At 40.3% G+C, this 18,614-nt stretch overlaps 1 protein-coding gene across 7 annotated transcripts in view; it reads left to right on the forward strand.

Moving 5' to 3' along the window:
- The window catches only part of Wdfy2 (WD repeat and FYVE domain containing 2), a 277,243-nt gene that overhangs the window by 143,418 nt on the left and 115,211 nt on the right, over window positions 1–18,614 (forward strand). For all 7 annotated transcript variants that reach the window (XR_261449.2, XM_013515763.1, XM_013515761.1 and 4 more), the window contains exon 2: window positions 15,337–15,404. Coding sequence is in view for 6 of the 7 variants with exons in the window: in XM_013515761.1 (XP_013371215.1) it covers window positions 15,337–15,404 (68 nt within the window). In the remaining variant the exon portion in view is untranslated. The remainder of the gene's footprint in view (window positions 1–15,336; window positions 15,405–18,614) is intronic.

The raw sequence follows: 18,614 nt of genomic DNA on the forward strand, positions 1-18,614 counted from the left end.
GCTCTGCTGGTTACTAGCTGTATAACACTGTCATCTTGTTTAGCCCCTGAACAATGTTTTTCTTGTGCAGTGATAATATTGAAGTTTGATAATGGCCTAAAGCACTTAGTAGGGGGTCTGGCTCTTAATAATTGATAAAATAGCAGCAGTTTATTGTCTGTGTGCTAGGAGTTGGCTGCTGAAGAGGCTTTCTAACTTCCATACATCTCTTGCCCTATTTCCTGTTACTCTTTTCAAGGGTTCGGGTTTATGGATGAGGGTCTTGTTAAGTAAACAGTAGAAAATTTTCCTTATCAAATTAGTTGAGTCATTTTTATCAAGAATGATAGAGGAGGAAGTCATGTGTGTTACCTTTGTTCCAACTATTTGTGTAATTCTTCAAAACCACTCATCCGGGCATGGTGGCACACGCCTGTAATCCCAGCACTCAGGAGGCTGAGGCAGGAGGATTGCTGTGAGTTCAAGGCCAGCCTGGGCTACACAGTGAGTTCAGGGCCAGCCTGATGTACCTAGCGAGACCCTTTGTCAAAAAACCAAATCAGTCCATCAGTCAAGCCCACCTGAAATTTATTTTAATAGAGTGAGATGAAGTTACACGTTTTTGGAAATAAGTAATTAAGGCAGCACCTTTTGTCATATGATCCACCTGTCCCAATTATTTGTTTTTAATACAAGAGGTGATAGAAATATACAGTAAATGTTTAAATGTTTAAAATTATTATAGTAAAAGACACACTGCCATTAATCTCCCTCAAAACACACCTCTCGTTTCCACACACTTGTCCCATTGTTCTTGCTACTTTCCTAAGCAGTTCTGGAAGTCCTCTCTCCTGGGCATTCTCCACGAGGTATCGTCAAAAGTACAAAAAGTGTTGCTGTCAGGTGCCATCCCGTGGAAAGGCAGGCTTGTAAAAGCATTACAGCGTGTCCCCATCCGCCTTATTCCCTTTAACTGGCACTGCGCTACTTCTGGCTCTTCCCCAAAGTCAAAATGACCGTGAAAGGTTAATAACTTAAATTGATTCGGGATATCAAGGCAGCTGTGACTGTGCAACTAATGGCCCTGTTCAGGAAACAGGACTTCCAGAACTGCTTAGGACAGTGGCAAGAATGGTGGGATATGTGTTTGGATGGGGGGGAGGGGATCAGTGGCAGCGTATCTTTTACTATAATAAATCTTGTAAAATGTGAACTTTTACTGTATATTTTGATCACCCCTTTTATACTTGGTTCTGTATCTGGGCTCTTAAATTGTGCTCCACTGGTGCATTTGGTTTGGTTCACAATGTCTAAGTCTCTCAATGGTAGGAGACACTGTAGTTGCTCATAGCATGGGTTTGGAGGCAGGCTGCCTGCGTGTGAATTCTGCCTCCTTCCTACTTCTTAGCAGTTAGATAAATTACTTGAACTTCTCTGTGCCTGATTATCATCTCTAAAATGAGCACAGCGCTAGTGCCATTTTATAGGATCATTGTAAAGATTAAAGCAAATACTTTGTAAAAGTAATGAAAATTGACTGGCTTAGTTGAAGGACTTAATGTTAATATTATTACATTCTAAAATCTACTACCATTTGCAACAGACTTTTTTGAGTCTAGCTTTCAGAAGTGAAGAAAGATCAAAACGCTGTAAAGATTCCCCTTCTCTCTCATGATCTTTTCTCCCCTGACTTCCAAGCACAGACTTGAATGCCTGCAGGAATCCCAAGAACTAATAGCAGAGGGTTGGAATGTCCTGGTGTTTTTTGAGAAAATAGTGGATGAAAATTCAACTTCATGGGCTCTGAGAAATAGGACTTCATCTTAATTCTCTTTAGTTTCTGAAACTAGTCCTGGTTTTTAAATACCATGAATTGAGGTAAGAGGCAGATAAGGTTTTAAAATTTAGAATACCTGTTAGCATTTTTAAGACTGAAAGGACCTTTTATTTTTGCCACATACATTCAATATCAAGAAATTACTAGAGCAGGAGGAAGTTTTAAACATTTAGGTACAGACCAGACCAATAGGGTGTGTTCTGTTTAGATTTGGTGGATTTTATGCACACTGACAAAGCTCAGAGTTGAAGAAAAAGTGGGATAGTATGCAAAATCCTCGCGTAAGAAAGCCTGACTCCTTAAATGGCAAACGAAGAGTTAGCAGGTAAATTATGAAATATTCATCATTTTCCGTGCCAGTCTGTGGAGAATAGAAGTTTTGTGTAATTGTGAAAATTTCACAGAGTGGCATTTTGTTTTGTCTTGTTTTTTAATTTGGTCTGCTGTACCTCAAGGCACAAATTAGAAGCAATCAAATCCAGATCTAATCGATGTTCTATTCAGAGTACTCCCGTGCCTGTAAGTTGTTTTCCCTGGCCCTTTTTCTTCTGTTTTCTAAATAGTAAGAACTTTCTGCCAGACTTCCTCTATTTTCACCTTTTGTTCTACTGGTCTGATTCATTTCTCCCCCTGAACATTCAGACAACTTCAGAAATAGTTTTATGGTACAAGGTTTGGCAGCCCTAATCCAAAAATCTGAAATCCAAAATGCTCCAGTGCACACACATTAAAAATACTGATATGATTATTTTTAGGCTGTATTTACACAACAAATATGAAACATAAATGAATTTCATTTTTAGACTTGGGCCTCATCCCTAAGATATCTCATTACCTTATTACAATCGCCTCCCCCCCAAAAAAAATCTAAAATCTGAAACACTTCTAGTCCCAAGCGTTTCTGGAGAGATACTGAACCTGTAAGATTTTGGACATAGTGTTATACTGCCTGGGGGTAACTCCTGGCTCTCCCTCTCCCTGGCTTGGGGACCACAGATGGGTTAGTGTATTCATGCTACAGTTCCTCTCTTCTGAAATGGAATCATCAACAGGCTCTTGCTCCTAGCACTTTTATAAAGATTAAACAATGTAAAGGATATTAAGCGCAGTGTGTCTTCAGTGACACATTCTCAATATATTGTCACTATTCTTCTGCCACTGTTTTTTGTTTTTTTGTTTTTTGGTTTTGTCTTTTTGAGACAGGGTCTCCCTGAACAGGCAGTTCAGGCTGGCCTTGAGCTCACTTTGTAGCCCAGGCTGGTCTCGAACTGGCAACAATCCTCCTGCCTCAGCCTCCCGAGTGCTGGGATTACAGGTGTGCGCCACTACGCCCAGCCTGCCACTTTTATTTAACTTTCTCAGATGTGCTGTGGTTTGGAAGCATCCCCAAAGGCCTGATGGTTAGTCTTAATTGCCAGCTTCTGGTATCTTGGCGAGGTGATGGAACCCTTAAGAGGCAGGCCAAGCTTGTGGAAGGAAGTTAGGTCACTGATGGCCTGCCTTTGAAGGGGACATTGGGACGTTGCCCTTTTCTGTCCCTCTCTCTTTGTTCCCTGGCCACCTGTCACACATTCTCACTCTGGTATGCTGTGCCACCACTGGTCCAAAGCAGCAAAGCCAGGTGAGCGTGATTGAAATCGCTGAAACTGTGAACCAAAATAAACTTTTCCTCCTTTAAATTGATAATCTCAGGTATTTTGTCACACGTAGGAGAGGTGGTAGCTTTCTGGGAGCATACTAGCACTCCATTTATTTTCTGATGTTCGCTACCCAGGTGGTACCAGAGTGTAATTCCCTTCTTAGGCTAAGAAAGTGTCTACATATATATTTCAGTCTGTCTTGACAGTTTTGGCTTTTGCTGGATTTTGCTCTTTTCAGGTCCGTGTTTAGTTTCAGCTGTGTTTGTAATCCGTACTCACACATGCACACTTACACTCACTAGCATAAACACTGATTTGTAAGCATGTTTTAAACTCAGAAAACTCTCCCCACTTTATGATTATCTTAGTGATTTGACCATGGCTAACTAGTTAGTATTAAAGTGGGCCTGGCAGTCATAGTCAGTGTAACTGAGGACATGCCAATCCTAACAGACCAGGCAAACAGGGAACTGACCTTGACCCAGTTAGACAGGGTGGAAAAAAGCTAGTCCTTTGGCTCTGCGGTGAGAAAGGTCTTTTTAATCATGGAAAGAAAAATCATTGCAGCAATTACCCCTGGGCCAGTTAATTGAAAGGACTCCTAAGACTTTAACAAAGTGTGTTTACTCTAGGCTAGTAAGGATAGAGGATACAGCACAGCAGAGGGAAGAAAATAGGCAAACAGCAAAGAGGTCAGCTAGGTTCCCCATCCTCTCTCATTTGCACAGAATACTCTTTGTGTTTGAATCACAATCCACTGATCTGGATACACGTTGGACAGCGTGGCCTAGACAAACAGACAGATAGAACAGAATGAGTCCAGAATGAGACTTGTATGATCAATTTGATAATTGAAGAAAGGGCAAGGGCAACTCAGAGGAGAAAGCATAGTCTTTTTAACAAATGGTGCTGGAACAACTGGATATCCACATATGACAAAACGAACTTCAGTCCTGACCTCGTCCCCTTTATAGAAATGTATAGAAAGCAGGCTATAGATTTAAATGCAAATTTAAAATCATAAAACTTCTGGAAGAAACACAGGAGTATTTGTGACCAGAATGTGCATTTTAACAAGATGCCTGGGTTATTGTTCTGCACGTTAAAGCTGGAAAGGGATAGCCTTGTAAGGTGAGCTCTGAAAGGTGAAAGGAGGAAATGAGGCGGAGGGGACAGGGAGCCCAGTGCCTGCAGGGAAATGCAGATATGATGATTAGGGCAGCGGTTTTATTGAACAAGTTCACACTAAAACTTTTACCCAGTAGTATGTAAAAAAATTTTTAAAAGGGCAAGATAGCATACACTTTTTATTTTTCAAATTATGTTTTGCAAGTTTTAAAACCCTATGATCATGCGCATCTTTACTTTTTTGCAAAGAGAAAGTGGTAACAGATTCTGTATTTTGTTTTTATTTGAAGTATTTTTTTTTCTTGGCAAATAAAACATTGGCAGCCCCGTGTATAACTCACCACTCCTTTGGTTGTTTTTGTCGTTGTTTTTCCTGACCTACAAAATCCAGAAGTTTGGCAGGCGCTGAGTTAGAAGACTGAAAATAGTTTCCTGGAGGACCCTGGGCAGCTGGGTGGGTAGGGCAGGAGTGGAGATGGCCGAAATGCTGGGGGCCTGGCAGACCATGGAGCTGCACTTTGTCCTCAGAACTTCAGGAGCTGTAATGGAATTCGATTTGCATTGTGGAAAGGTGACTTCAGTGGCTGGGGATCAGAGCAGGGTGGAATAGGAGTTAGGGGTATTTTGAGGAGGCTTTCACAGACAGCAGTGTGCATAGCGGAGGCAGAACATGTTAGTTATATTGAGGAGGTAGAATTGACAGTGTTCTGCAGCCTGTTGGATGGAAGAGGTAACTTTACATTGTTTAAATTATTCTCTGACTTTAAATGTTGGTAAATTTAGTATGCCCAAATAGTGCAAGTCAGTGCATTTCTCAGAACTCTTAAATGGATTGATTTAAATGACTATAACGTGATTGAGCTTCTGTGCTGAGTAGTCCTTCGAAGACAAAGAGAAACTCATTAAAGTGAGATCAGGGAGTTAATCCATCTTTCCACATATGTACCCATTCATGAAAGCTATGCTGTATGAGTCAGAAAATGCTGATTTCATTCATTTTATTACATATATAACCCCCTGGGAGAATACTGGCTAGTAAAAAATAATTCGGTGCTGCTCAGCTTTTCAGACTTATTTTTACAGAGCTTAACTTGATTCTGGTGCATATTATGCAGAGCAGTAATTTACATATCAAGCTTGTATTACAGAACAGCCTTTTGTGACGGACTGTGTAGCTTGCCAGCTTTAGTTCAAGAATCTTACGGGTTTCAGAATCTTTTTACAGTATAATGAATGCTTAAGGACAATTTTAGGAAATAATTTAGTTGCAGCTATTACTTTTACCCCATCCCCCACAAAAGCATAAATAAAGGTTGATAAACGGAAGGTTCTGTTTCTTTGGCTTCTGTGTGCATTTAATCAGTTTATTTGTATGCTTTTCTGTAGGTATAGCTAAAAACCAAGGGAGGTCAAGATGTAATGAATTATCTTGGACGTAGACTTTTCTCTGTGTAGAGAAATTTCCCTATTGTAGGTTCACCTCCACTTTTTTACACCAGGTGCTCTGACACATCAAGGAATATTGATGCACAGTTCTATAGAAGCTTATAGAAAGGTTCAATATGGAACAAAAGTTAATGGAATTTTGATTTATGAGATTTATTAACATTCATGAATATGCATTATGTATCTCAAAAACCCACAGGAAGAAAGGTTGATTATAGGGAGAGGGAATGGCTGCATACTGTGTTGTTTTAAGATAACATGAGAATTTTTTCAGCCATTCATCCTAAATTAGCATTTTATATCAAGCAAAATTATAAAGGGCAGTAGCTACTGTTTATTTAACCTGGCAAAGTAAAGCTGTAGTGTCATTGTCTTTCTGACTTTTCTGTATTATAATTTGTACTACTACAAAGCATGTCAGATGCATTTAAAATTTATGAAAATGACTAGTGTTACTTACTTTTTGAAACAGGCAGAATTTTAAGGCCTTTCATGATTTCTTTAGTCTGTGTCTCTTTGTCTGAAAGGAGAGTAGATGGATGTTCAAAATAAAGCAGATCGTGTAATCTGAGTTATTTTATGCGAGTTGGTGTTTTTCAATAATGGGGAAAATATAAGATGTGTGTAAATACTGTAAAATAGAAATTTCTGTCTGCTCTATCTTTAATTGGAGTCCATATGCAATTTCCACCTTTATTATTAACAAGTATTTGTGTAACATAAATATATTGAGAATGTTTGACATGAAAACTGTAAGTTTTTTTCTGGCAGGATTGTTTACAAATTTCTGGTACTGTGTACAAATTTCTTAACATTCAGGCACATTGACCTTAAATGGTCAAAATATTTAAAGCATACCCTATTCAGGATTGTTCTCTCGTTTTAGGGGCACGGAATGTGTTACCTAGAAGTAAGGGGGGGGTTACCTATAAACTATTGATTAATGTCAACAAAAGATACTAGACTAATTCAAATTGCTAAGTAGAGGACAAGTGTTTAGTGCTACTGTTTCTTTATTCATAATCTCTTGTGCTCTCAAAAGAGACTGTGTATATAGATAGTACAGCTGTTGATATGAGTCAAGAGCTCAGTTTTTTATTAGTTCATGTTTGCGGTACATAATGATTACATTCATCGTGGGCAGTCGGCGCAGGTACTTAATATAATATCTTACTTTCTTTTCTGTTTTTTCATCCCCTACCCTTCCTTTCCCTCCCTGCTCCTTCCAACTCTTGGTCCCCTTCACATTTGCAAAGACTCTATTGCCATCATTTTTCCCCTTCAATTCTTTTTCTCGCCGTCCCCTTTCCTTTCCCTCTCTCCCCTCTCTGTCCATCTCCAGCTCAATACTTTTAAAAACAACTTATTGTGGACAGTTTTAAACATATGCAACACACAAAAATAGTGACTTATTCATCGCCTTGCTTCAGTTATTAATCTTTGCAAATCTTCTTTCATATATCTGCCCTCTCTACCCCTTGTTGGGTAGGGGTGCTGGGGCTTTCTTTAAATAAATTTTAAATAAATGTTAGGGCTGGGAAGGTGGCTCAGCTGGAGAGCACATACTTGGCACACATGAGGCCCTGGGTTCAAGCTCTGGTAGGGAGAGCAGGAGGAGGGGGATTAGATTAAATTACACTCCATCTTTCATGAGGGTCAGTTTATAGAAGGTAGCTTCTTTCTCCTCCTCCCTTCCCTCTTCTTTCTCCTCCTCCTTATCAGACATTTTCCCTTGCTGTCCCCTTTCTCCACAGAGGAATTTATTTCTTGTTCACTCTTACACTAAGGACATGGCCTTTGAGCTTTCTGCCTAGCTGGATTAGATTCCTCATCTTGATCAGAACCTACGTCTATACTTCTGTATCCTACACAGCATGTGCATTAAAGTAGATACTTGGGAACTTCACAATTCAGCAGGAGCTCTTAAGGTTAAAAACTTGATCAGTCTGAGCTCAGAATCTTCTATGCCGCCTGGAGCTCTAACCCTCATCCACTGCTGGTAGGAATACAGAATAGTAGAGACATGTTGGAAAATAGTCTTGGCATTTCCTTAAATGGATAAACAGCATATATCTTCTGGCCAGCAGTTCTATTCCTAAACTTATATCTAATAAAAATTTGTATGGGAAGATACCTAGAAACATTATTTATAATAGCCAAAATTGGAAACAAAGTAAATGTTCATAGACTGAGGGATGGATAAATAAGTGTATAAAACACAATGGGGGGGTGCTGGGGATTTAGCTCAGCAGCACAACGCCTGCCTAGCAAGCTCAAGGTCGTGAGTTTGATTCCCGGTACCAGAAAAAAAAAATGAAAAAACAAACAAAGAGGAAAAAAAAAACCCACAATGGGAAAGTAGTGGTTAAGAAATTCAGGGTTTTTTTTTGACATGATGAGAATATCCTAAAATTGATTGTGGTGATGATTGTATATTTCCAGATATACTGAAAACCATTGAATTGTTTTGTGACTGAGTTCTCTGGTACATTAATTATATCCCAATAAAACTTATAATTAAAACAAAGAAACAAAACAAAAAAAAAACGAGCGAAACATTCTCTAAATACTTAGATCTAGGGGATCTGCAGATTCCTTGTTTTCAGGTAAATTGGCAATGTTTAAAATTTTTTCTAAAAATTGACTTCATTTTTTACTTGAGTTTGATTGCTTTGATCCAGAACGTCTTTTCGAATGTTTGCTTTGTTCTACTAGTCCAGTGGAAATCAAAGAGATTTTTAAAATTTCTCTCCCTTGGAAAACTGATTGGACCTTGTGATGCCTTTTCTTGTTTTAAGGTGTGGGTCAGCAGCGTCTTTTGGAAATGTAACTCCAGATTACAAAGGTTATGACCACTCTGTGCTCCTTCCCCTCTCTTCCGTTCCTCCCTAGAGAGTGTAGGGATTTGGTTCTTCCTCCCTGCTTCCTTGCCGCTGTGTCCTCCGGTGTGTTGAGTGCTATACTAAGTTCTTAGAACTTCTCCGTTTTCTCCTGCCTAATCCAAATTGTTCATGACTGTTAATCCATCTTTTGCAAACATCCTTTTTCCTTATGTCACCCATGCGCACATTGTTCAGAATCTCTCTTTTGTTGCTATGAAAATAGGGATCAATCCTAATTTCTCCACACCTAAATTCCAGTTGGGTTTGAATGCTGGATAGGTACCCTGCTGCCCTGCCCTACCTGGGTGGACGAGTGAATTCCTTTCAGAGGTACTCAGCCAGTTCTGCCTTTTACACAACCCCAGGGCTCTTATGCCTTCAGCTGTCTTTGTTTGTTTTCTTTCTGTTTTTGTTTGTTTTTTGGTACTGGGGACCAAACCCAAGGCTTCCTGCATGCTAGGCAAGCTTCCTACCATTGAGCTACATCCCTAGTCCTGCAGCTGTCATCTAATTATGTCTTTGTCAACTCTATAAAAACTAGTTTTAGAGAAATAGACTTTCTGCTGTTTTCTGTTTTTTAAAATATATATTTTTATTATGGGAAAATACGAAGCAAAACTAGTATTTTAGCCATTGTAAGTACACAGTTCAGCAGCTTTTAAGTATATTCTCAAAATTGTTCAGCCATCACTACTGTCCACTTTCATAATTTTTTCTTCATCTCAGACACTCTGTACCCATTAAACGATAGCCTCCTTCCCCCAACCCATCTCTGCTGTGGCTCCGAGGTGACTGACTACCCTGGAAAGAGAACAGTTCATCCACCTGCGAATTCAGAGCAGAAGCAGCCAGGGTAGCCTCTAGTCACTGCTCCGTGAAGTCCCTCCTAAGTATCTGTCCCGTGCTGCCACTGTAGCAAGCTGTAGGAATAATATTTATTATTAGTTAAATCTACATTATTCCTCTAATGTTATCATCTAGATTCCTTCTACTGGGTGATACTGACAAGCACTCACTTATGGTTGAATGGCTTAGGCTGACAGTTGGACGTTTAGACTCATGGGTCTTTTTGCCTGTGAGGAGCAGGTAAGGAGCAGCTGGCATTGCTGGTGAGAGCAGCCGGGATCCTGCCAGCCTCTGGTCCTCTGATACATTGCTTCTAGTGGTTCTTCTGGGTTCCGCCACACCCATTGTATTGTGCTCATTTTTCTTCTTTATTTCCTGTTCCCTTTCTTTTTTGTATTTATTTGACCTTTTAAAAAGCATCTCCTGGCTGAGCAAGATGGTGCATACCTGTAATCCCAGCTCTCGGGAGGTTGAGGCAGGAGGATCACTATGCTGCAAGTTCAAGACCAGCCTTGGCTACATAGTGAGTTCAAGGCTAGTTTGAACTACATAGTGAGACCTTGTCTCAATAAATAAATAAATAAATAAATGTATCTCCTCTGCTAAGTAGTAGGTGTTATGAAAATGTAAACATTGGAGATATTTTTAAGAATCAAAGATTTTAAAAAGTCAAGGGTCAAAATTTGAAAAGCCCTCAAGAGGTTCCTTGTCTCATGGGAAGATGGACTTGCTAACTAGTGTTAACAGCTAACTCTACGCATCCTAACATAGGCTTGTGTTGGGTGCAGTATGATTCTGGAGCTTAGTTTTGCCTGAGGAGCCCTGAAGGCCCCACAGGGGTGATTTGCTCATAAGGAAGTGATATGCATATAATTTTGATGAGAAGGAGAGGATCTGGGAAGGCTAAAGTCCACAGCTCTGTAGGATAGGAAGCTGTGCTTAAGCATTAACTACTAAAAGTCAGATTACAACTCAAGAAACAAAATGTACAAAAGTAAGTCCACCGTGCAAGATCGCGCTGTTCATAGACACAGAATGGTGCTTATGTGAATAAAACTGCTCAAGGTGAAAGGCCCTTTGGGGACTTCTTAGGGCTCTGACTAGTGACTGACAAAGACAACAGTACAAGTATTTTGCATTTGTAATGTCTGACCTGGAATAGAAGTCCACTCAACCTCCTTTTGAGACTTCATTTAAAAAACTGAAAATAATGTCACTTGATTGTGATTTTGTAAATTCTAAGTTGTAAGGGTTTTCAGTCTTTGGATGTAAGGCGACCGTGGGAGACCTTGTCTCAAGAAGAATTAGGAGGGGGTCAGGTGTAGCTCAGTGGTAGAACACTTGCCTAGCATGCATGGAACTGAGAGTTCAATCCTCAGGACTGAAAAGAGAAAAAGAGTGGGAGAGAGGGAGGCCGGGGAGAGAAAGAACCAACTCTCTCGTAAAATGCAGAGGGGAAACTAGGCATGGTGGCACACAACTTGCAGTCCCAGCACTGGGGAGCCTGAGGCAGGAGGATCAAAGACTTTGAGGCCATCCTCGCTACATAGTAATTTCAAAGGTAGCCTGAGCTACATAGTGAGACCCTGCCTCAAAAAAAAAAAAGCAGCGGGGAGATTGCTGACATTAGCGCACCTGGCTGGATGGCTGTCATAAGCGCACCTGACTAGCTGCACATGACTGAAAACGACCGAAAGGGCTGTAAATGTTACTACAGCAGGAATACCGTTAAAAGCCCAAGGTGTTGCGATAAAACAACCACACCTCTTCTCCAGCTGCTGATGGTGGGATTGCTTTGAGAAGAGTGAAACCCAGGTGTCTGTGAGTCAGCAGAGTTGTTTTGTCTGTTGTAGCAGGGACTAATCTGAACAAAAAGGGAGCTGTTGGCCAAGCCTGGACCCACCCAGCTGGAGCCCCTGTAGCTTAAACCCCTGGCTTTCATTGTGCTGGCAGTTTCTACAGAATTCTGTCTATTCATGGTGGACAGCCCTAGCTATCAAAGGCACACAGGGTATTGTGGAAGATGGGTTTCACTTACTTACTAAATGTGATCTGAACGTATTTACTGGGAACAACTCAGTAATCAGAGAAATGAGTAATAGAGAAATTCACTTAGGGGGCGGTCACATTCTCTGCATTAGAAGCATCTTCTGCCTTTCACACCATTCACTGTAAAAACTACCCAGAAAACCCACATTGAGTGACGTCCTATTGCACAAACTTCTTCTGTTAGTTTGCAGATTGCTTGGGACTCGTTCTTTTTGTTTGTATTACTGTTGCAGTGTGTGATCTATTAGGGAAATATTCCCTGGAAATTCATCCTCGAAACAGTGGGATTCACCCAACCCCTCACCCCTAGTTACTTCATTGGTGGCAAAAAATAACAATTGTCCCTTGGGAAAGGAAGCTCATCACTATGGTAACTAATGAAGGTTGCATCATTCTAGGGCACATTTTAAAAAGCCTGGATTTCTCCATGGATAGACGCTCCATCTTATTTTATTCAGTAGCTTAGCAACCTGTGGTATAGTGTTTGTCGCCACCCCCAACCTTCTCTTTTCTCCCAAGAAAGTGACCTATATAAATAGTATTTTATTGTAGGCACATTTTCACAATGAATTTGGTTCAGTTCTTAAATATGTTTTTGATAACGACCTTATTTTCTGTACCAAAAACCAGGACACATTCTTTGTCTGGAGGACTGCCATTCTGTCTCTTTGTCCCCCTCTGTGGTTTCTCTACATCCTTGGCTATTGATGCTATTCAAGGGTTTGCTGCTGGCCTGCTTTTTCTCTGGTTCGCCGATATCTACTACTTAAGTGGTATGATTCCCAAATCTTAATTTTCAACTCAGGTCTCGCTGCTGAACTCCAAGTAGGTTGTTCATTCTGTAACAGCCCTGCATAGGCTGTCCCCACATTCAGCATATTAAAGACGAACTCAGTGTGCCTTTCAGAAAAATCACTTATTGGTGAATTGTACCACCTTGTACATAGCACCCCACAGCCAATCAGTGTCCAAGTCCCATGTTTAACTTTTTGAATGCCCTAAAATTTGCTTTTTAGGCCCTCATCTTTTTTTTTCTTTCTTTTTCTGAGATTGAACCCAGAGCTTCCTGCATGTTGGCAAGTGCTCTGCCACTGAACCACACCTTCAGTGCCCTTGTCTTCTGGCCTGGTTTACAGGCTACACCCTCCAAACCCTCTGAAGTACTCTTCACAGTAACCGGGACTCTCCTGGTTCCCCACGAACAAATAGATAAACAAATATGATTCTGTGATTGGCTCCTTAATAGCAGTGGCTCCCATTGCCTTCAAAGCAAATTCCAAACTCTTCTGCGCGGCCCTGAAGGCCCTCAGTGGCCTTCACCTGCTCCTTTGACCGGGTCTGTTCTCACGGTGCCTGCTCGTTCTTTCTTCTCTTCTGGTGCTCCATAGCAAGAACATGCTCCCATCCCTGGTCCTCCTGTATTTCCAGTCCTTCTTTTCTAAAAAGCTTTTTCTGGTACTGGCTAACTCCAGACTCTATATTTTGCCCATTACCACCTAACTCCATCCAGCCCTGTTGGGTTTCTAAGAACCTGGGGCTTTGTGTGTTGGGTGAATGGACACTCACCCTGCATTTCAGCAGGCATGCGTGGATCTTCCCCAATACACTGACCTCTACTGGCTTAAATATGTGTCTGTCTGCCTGTCTCCCTCTCTCTCTCTTTTTAATTTTTTGAGACAGAGCTTACTATGTAGTCCAGCCTGGTCTTGAACTCAACTATGTAGCCCAGGCTGGCCGTGAATTCGTGGCAGTCTTCCTGCCTCAGCTTCACAAGTGCTGGGATTACAGGCGTGAGCCACCATGAGCCACCATGCTCAGTTTAAACATGTCTGATCATCACAATTCTTTTCTTCTTGCTGTTCTTCCTGCCCTCATCAGACCCAGGGCCTTGAATGTACTAAGCACAAGTTGAGTTACACCTTTAACCATAGTTGTTTTGTGAAAAATTTTTCCAAAGAAGTGAGTTTCCCTTATTATTAAAAGCTTTCTGTGTTTTTCCTTTTAAATGTAATTTTCAAAAAATTTCAAACTTCTGAGTGTTGTATTATAAAATTTACATTTGTGTAGAGCACTCTTAGCCATCTGAGTTGTACTTTTTATCTCTGGGATGCACTTTTTTTTTTATAAATTGCTGTTGTATCACAGGAGGTAATAGTAACAGATTTTTTATGTAATTTTAGTTTTAGATGTAAACATTTATCAATTGCCCTTAATACAAGTTGGTTTGGAAGGTTTGTATTCAGTGAGGATGACATGTGTACATTCAGGTGTTTTGGGAACCATTATTTCTTTAGAAATGTTTGTTGCTATTAGAGATACCACTGGGGGCTGGGGATTTAGCTCAGCCGCACAGTGCCTGCCTGGCAATTGCAAGGTCGTGTGTTCGATTCCCGGTACTGGAAAAAAAAAAAAAATAGAGATATCACTGGATTTTGTTTGCTGATCTTGTACCTTGCAACTTTGCTTAATTTATTTCTTAGTTTTAGTAGGGCATTTTTGGGTATGCATATGTGGATTCTGTAGGATTTTCCATATGTAGAATTATGTCATCTACAAACAGAGGTAGTTGTACTTCTTCCTTTCCAACTTGGCTGCTGATTATTTCTTTTATTTGCCTGATTACCCCAGACTCGGGTTTCTGAAAGTGTTGGATAACAAGTGGTGAAAGTGGGCATTCTCATTTCTAAGTTTTTGGGGCATTGTTTTCATTCTTTACCCACGAATACCACTTCACAACTTGGGGTTGTGCAGAGAAAGTGTCCCTTAGCCTGCCTGATGTGCTTGCCTTGCAGGTATATGCTGAAGATGGCACGGGCAGTGTAACTCATGGTTGGTGCTTCTGGTTGGTTAGAACCTGCTGGTGCTCTCCAGCTAGTTCACAGTCTTTGGCTCCTGTTCTGAGTTCTCACGGGTGCCTTATCTCTCTTCGGCCTGCTGGCCTGCCACTTCATCCAGCCTTTGCTTCAGGATCACCTGCTCCACAGGGGCTCCCTGGCCAGCCCACTAGCTCAGAAGATCTGACTGTCAGAGCTTGATCATGCTACTAGGAAAAACTGTCCCTTAGGATATGTCTGGCTTATATGATTATGGTCTTACTGTGAATTCTGTTAGTGTCAGATGTTGCATATTAGTTCATTTGATCCCTGCACTTTATTAATAAAACATAGAGATTCTTCAGGAAACTACTAGGGATAAGGGCAATGGTCGGACACTTGGAAAGGCAAAGCAATAATGAAAGTAATTTTCTATATACTATTACAATTAGATGTGTGTGTGTATATATATACACACATACATATATGAGGAAGATATTTAAAGAGTCATGCAATTCTAAGTACAAAAGCTTTAAATTTAAGGACTAGAATTTTTAGAGAGGTATATGTGGAAGGTATATATGACAAAGCTACATAACTATTATATGTAGTTGATATAATACATATACAGTGTTAAGAGATTTGCTTTACATAACCCACCATTCTTCCATGACTAAAATACTGTGATTTCACGCACGTATTCTCTTCTCTTGTAGGACAGTTCGTGTTTGGTTAAAGAGAGACAGCGGACAATATTGGCCAAGCATATACCATGCAATGCCTTGTAAGTATTTGGGTCTCTGTCCTGCAAACCAGACCTCACTGCAACTCCTCTTCCTTCCCAGATTGTCTTCTCTGTATTTTCTCCTTTACTAGGAAAGTGTAAAGGTCGAGAATCTTATTATAATGACAAATGCCATTTTAAATCATTTTAGATTCTCTAAGGCTCCATGTAAAATAAAACAAACGTTCTGAAATTGACTATATATTCATAGTTTCTGAATAAAATTAATGAGAGAAGGACTATAGCACATAGGCTATCTGATTGCAGCAGTTCGCTTGTTGCTAACTTTTTGTTCAACTATTTTGGAAAGTAAGATGCCTTCAGACAATTCAAAATTTTGTCCATTGAATTTATTTGTAAAGTAAATATGTCTGTGCATTGTTGTTATGCATTTGTTGAAATTAAGACATTCAGCGCTGAACATTTGGTTTTCAAAAGGATTTGCTTAGGATTAAAACATTCTGATTAGAAGTGGATCTCATTTCCCCAAGATCTTATCAGAGAAATATATCCTTGCGCTCAGCAGTGTTTCTTAGACTGCGCCACTGGCGGAAGTTCCTTTACAGATGAATAACTGAGCCCTCAAATTAGGAAATTTCTTCTTATCTAGTGTTTTAGGTCCTATTGCATGTTTATTTTAGTGTAAAATTGTTTAAATTCATTATCAGTCACATTAAACATTTCTCTCCTTTCAAATCTTAATTAAAATTGGCACTCTAGAAAAATCGTCTAGGTCTGTCATTTGGGCGCATTCCCTCTGGCTTGCTGTGTGTGTTCACCTCATCCCTTGGTACAAATATCCCAGTATCAGAAGTACATGCCACTATATACAGCCCAAATAAATTAATGCTGAATTATAGATGTGATTAAGTTTGTGCCTCTGGCAAAAGAATACTATAATAATAATTTTGCCTGTTGATGAACAAATAAATTATTAAGGATGCAGTGGTTTTCAGTGATTTTCAAATTATGTTTGGGGCTTTGCATGGCTTTAGAATTTTGTAGTAAATAGGTGACAACCACACAGTTGAGGCAAGTATTCAGTCCATTTCCTGTAAAGAAAAAACTTCTCAGAATTTTGACTGCTATATTTTCCCTTTACCATTGTGCTTCCAGTAGACACGTTATAGGATTTAGGCCCAACATTCCAAAAGAAGATGAACTTGTTAACCATAGCAGTGATAATAGTGTAGGAAAACAGGAAAAGGAAAGAATTCTCTGATTCTTCCCCCTCATTTTTAAGTGAAATTTACTGGTTTCCTGGTTGTTACTTTGATTTGCTTCTTCATCAAACTTTCATTGTTTTTGTTCTGTTTTTTGGTACCAGGGATTGAACTCAGGGCCTCGTGTTTGCCAGGCAGGCACTGTGCCGCTGAGCTACATCCCTGGCCCTCTTCCTCAAGCTTGAGACAATATCTAGTATGACAGAACAGGCAGGGCTGTGACCCAGCAAAGTGAAGTTGGCCCCAGAGCCCTGTAGTTCCCAGAGAGAGAAGCAGCCACAGGAAACAATGGGGACGGAGGGTTTGAGGTAAGGAGCCTTCTTTTTATGAGCACAAATAGTAGCTCATGAAGGCATAGGACCCCCAACAACTGCTTACCCATCTCCTTCCCTAGACATGCACACATGTGCATTTGATGTCACTCTAATGCCCTCTTTATTTGTCTATCTCTAAGAGTACAGAGAAGCCTCGGGTTGCATTTTCATTATCAATTAGCCTGTCCTAAGAATGACTAAAAGTTACTGTCACTGCTACATCTGGTATAGATACTCAATAAACATTTGTAGAGGGGTTGAGTTAATAAATATAATTTCCCCCCGGGAAGATTCATACGTTTTCCTAATGCTCAATCATGAGGTTTGAGAAAAAGGATCCTCTAAATTATTTGTGTATTTGCCTGTGACATTGCACTAAAGGGAGTTTAAGAAGGGCTATTTTACTCTTCAGAGTGTTGTCTACGGCCCACCATTTTCAGCATCACCTAAGAAATTATTAGAGCAGCATTCCCCGGGGCCGCTGAATCAGAATCTGCATATCAGTAAAACCCCTAGGTGATTTGAATACAAATTAAAGTTTGAGATTTGCCTTGTAACGTTATAGCCAACATGCTGTTGAGCTATATGTACATGTTTGAATGAACAGAGGTAAAGTCTCATGCTTGTGTAGTATTGATTTGTAAACAGGTATAAGATTACATGTCAGTGAAGCAAACTTTTGCCGGCACACCTACTGTGCACATGCCGCTGATGAGGGTGCCAGAGGTCTGCAGGTGAACGGGGTACATATATGGTCAAAATGACATCTACAAATTTTCACTGTTGAATGCTTCCACTGATGGTGCACAGGTAAAAGGAAAATAAAAGACTGTGTTCTTCACAGTTGCTCAGAAATTAGTGATTATGTTCCTAGGGATCATGTGTATTGATACAACATAGTAACTAACCTCTGAGCAAGACCCTAAGCTTTGTTTAACCTGAGAGAGGTGTAATCTTATTGTAGAAGGAAGTAACATACCCTTTGATCAGTTAGAGAACCTGAAATAGATTTGAGTTTCCAGGGGATTGTTTTGCGGTGTTTCGTTGAAAAAATTTCATTAAGAGATTAGTCACCATTATTCTTATATAACAGTTACGTGTATTATAAAACAAATAAAAAAAGGAAAGTGCGTAAATCCAGAGGCTATAAAATGAATGCAAAAGGCAGATATAACTATATTGCATGTTTACATGTAAATAATGAGTAATATTCCAAATATAAAAGAAAATATTCTAAGCATTTAAAGTATGGCTTATTTATTTTGTCCACTAAAATACCCTTCCCTGCTTTAAGATACTGGGGGTTGAACCCAGGACCTTTGCACTGAGCTACGTCTTCAGCCCTTCAGCCCTTTGAGGCAGGGTCTCACCAACCTGCTAAATTGCCGGAGCTGGGCTTGAATTTGTGATCTTCCTGCCTCGGCCTCCCAGAGTAGTATACTGGGATTATGGATGTATGCTAACACGTGTGGGTTACGATACCTTTTACATACAGTGTTTGTCATGTTCTCAGCAGCGGAGCAGGTGTTTGGTAACTCTGGGGAGAGAGCTGGTGGCGTTCTGTAAGAGTTAGTGAAGGCGGAGTTTACAAGAGTCAGCCTGAAAAGCAGGGTGTGAAGAGGCTGAGTAACTCTGGGGAGGGGCAAGCAAGAGAAAGCAGGCACTTGAGGATA

The sequence above is a fragment of the Chinchilla lanigera genome, unplaced genomic scaffold (genome assembly GCF_000276665.1).
Source record: "Chinchilla lanigera isolate Chin_1 unplaced genomic scaffold, ChiLan1.0 scaffold00030, whole genome shotgun sequence".
Taxonomy (NCBI): Eukaryota; Metazoa; Chordata; class Mammalia; order Rodentia; family Chinchillidae; genus Chinchilla; species Chinchilla lanigera.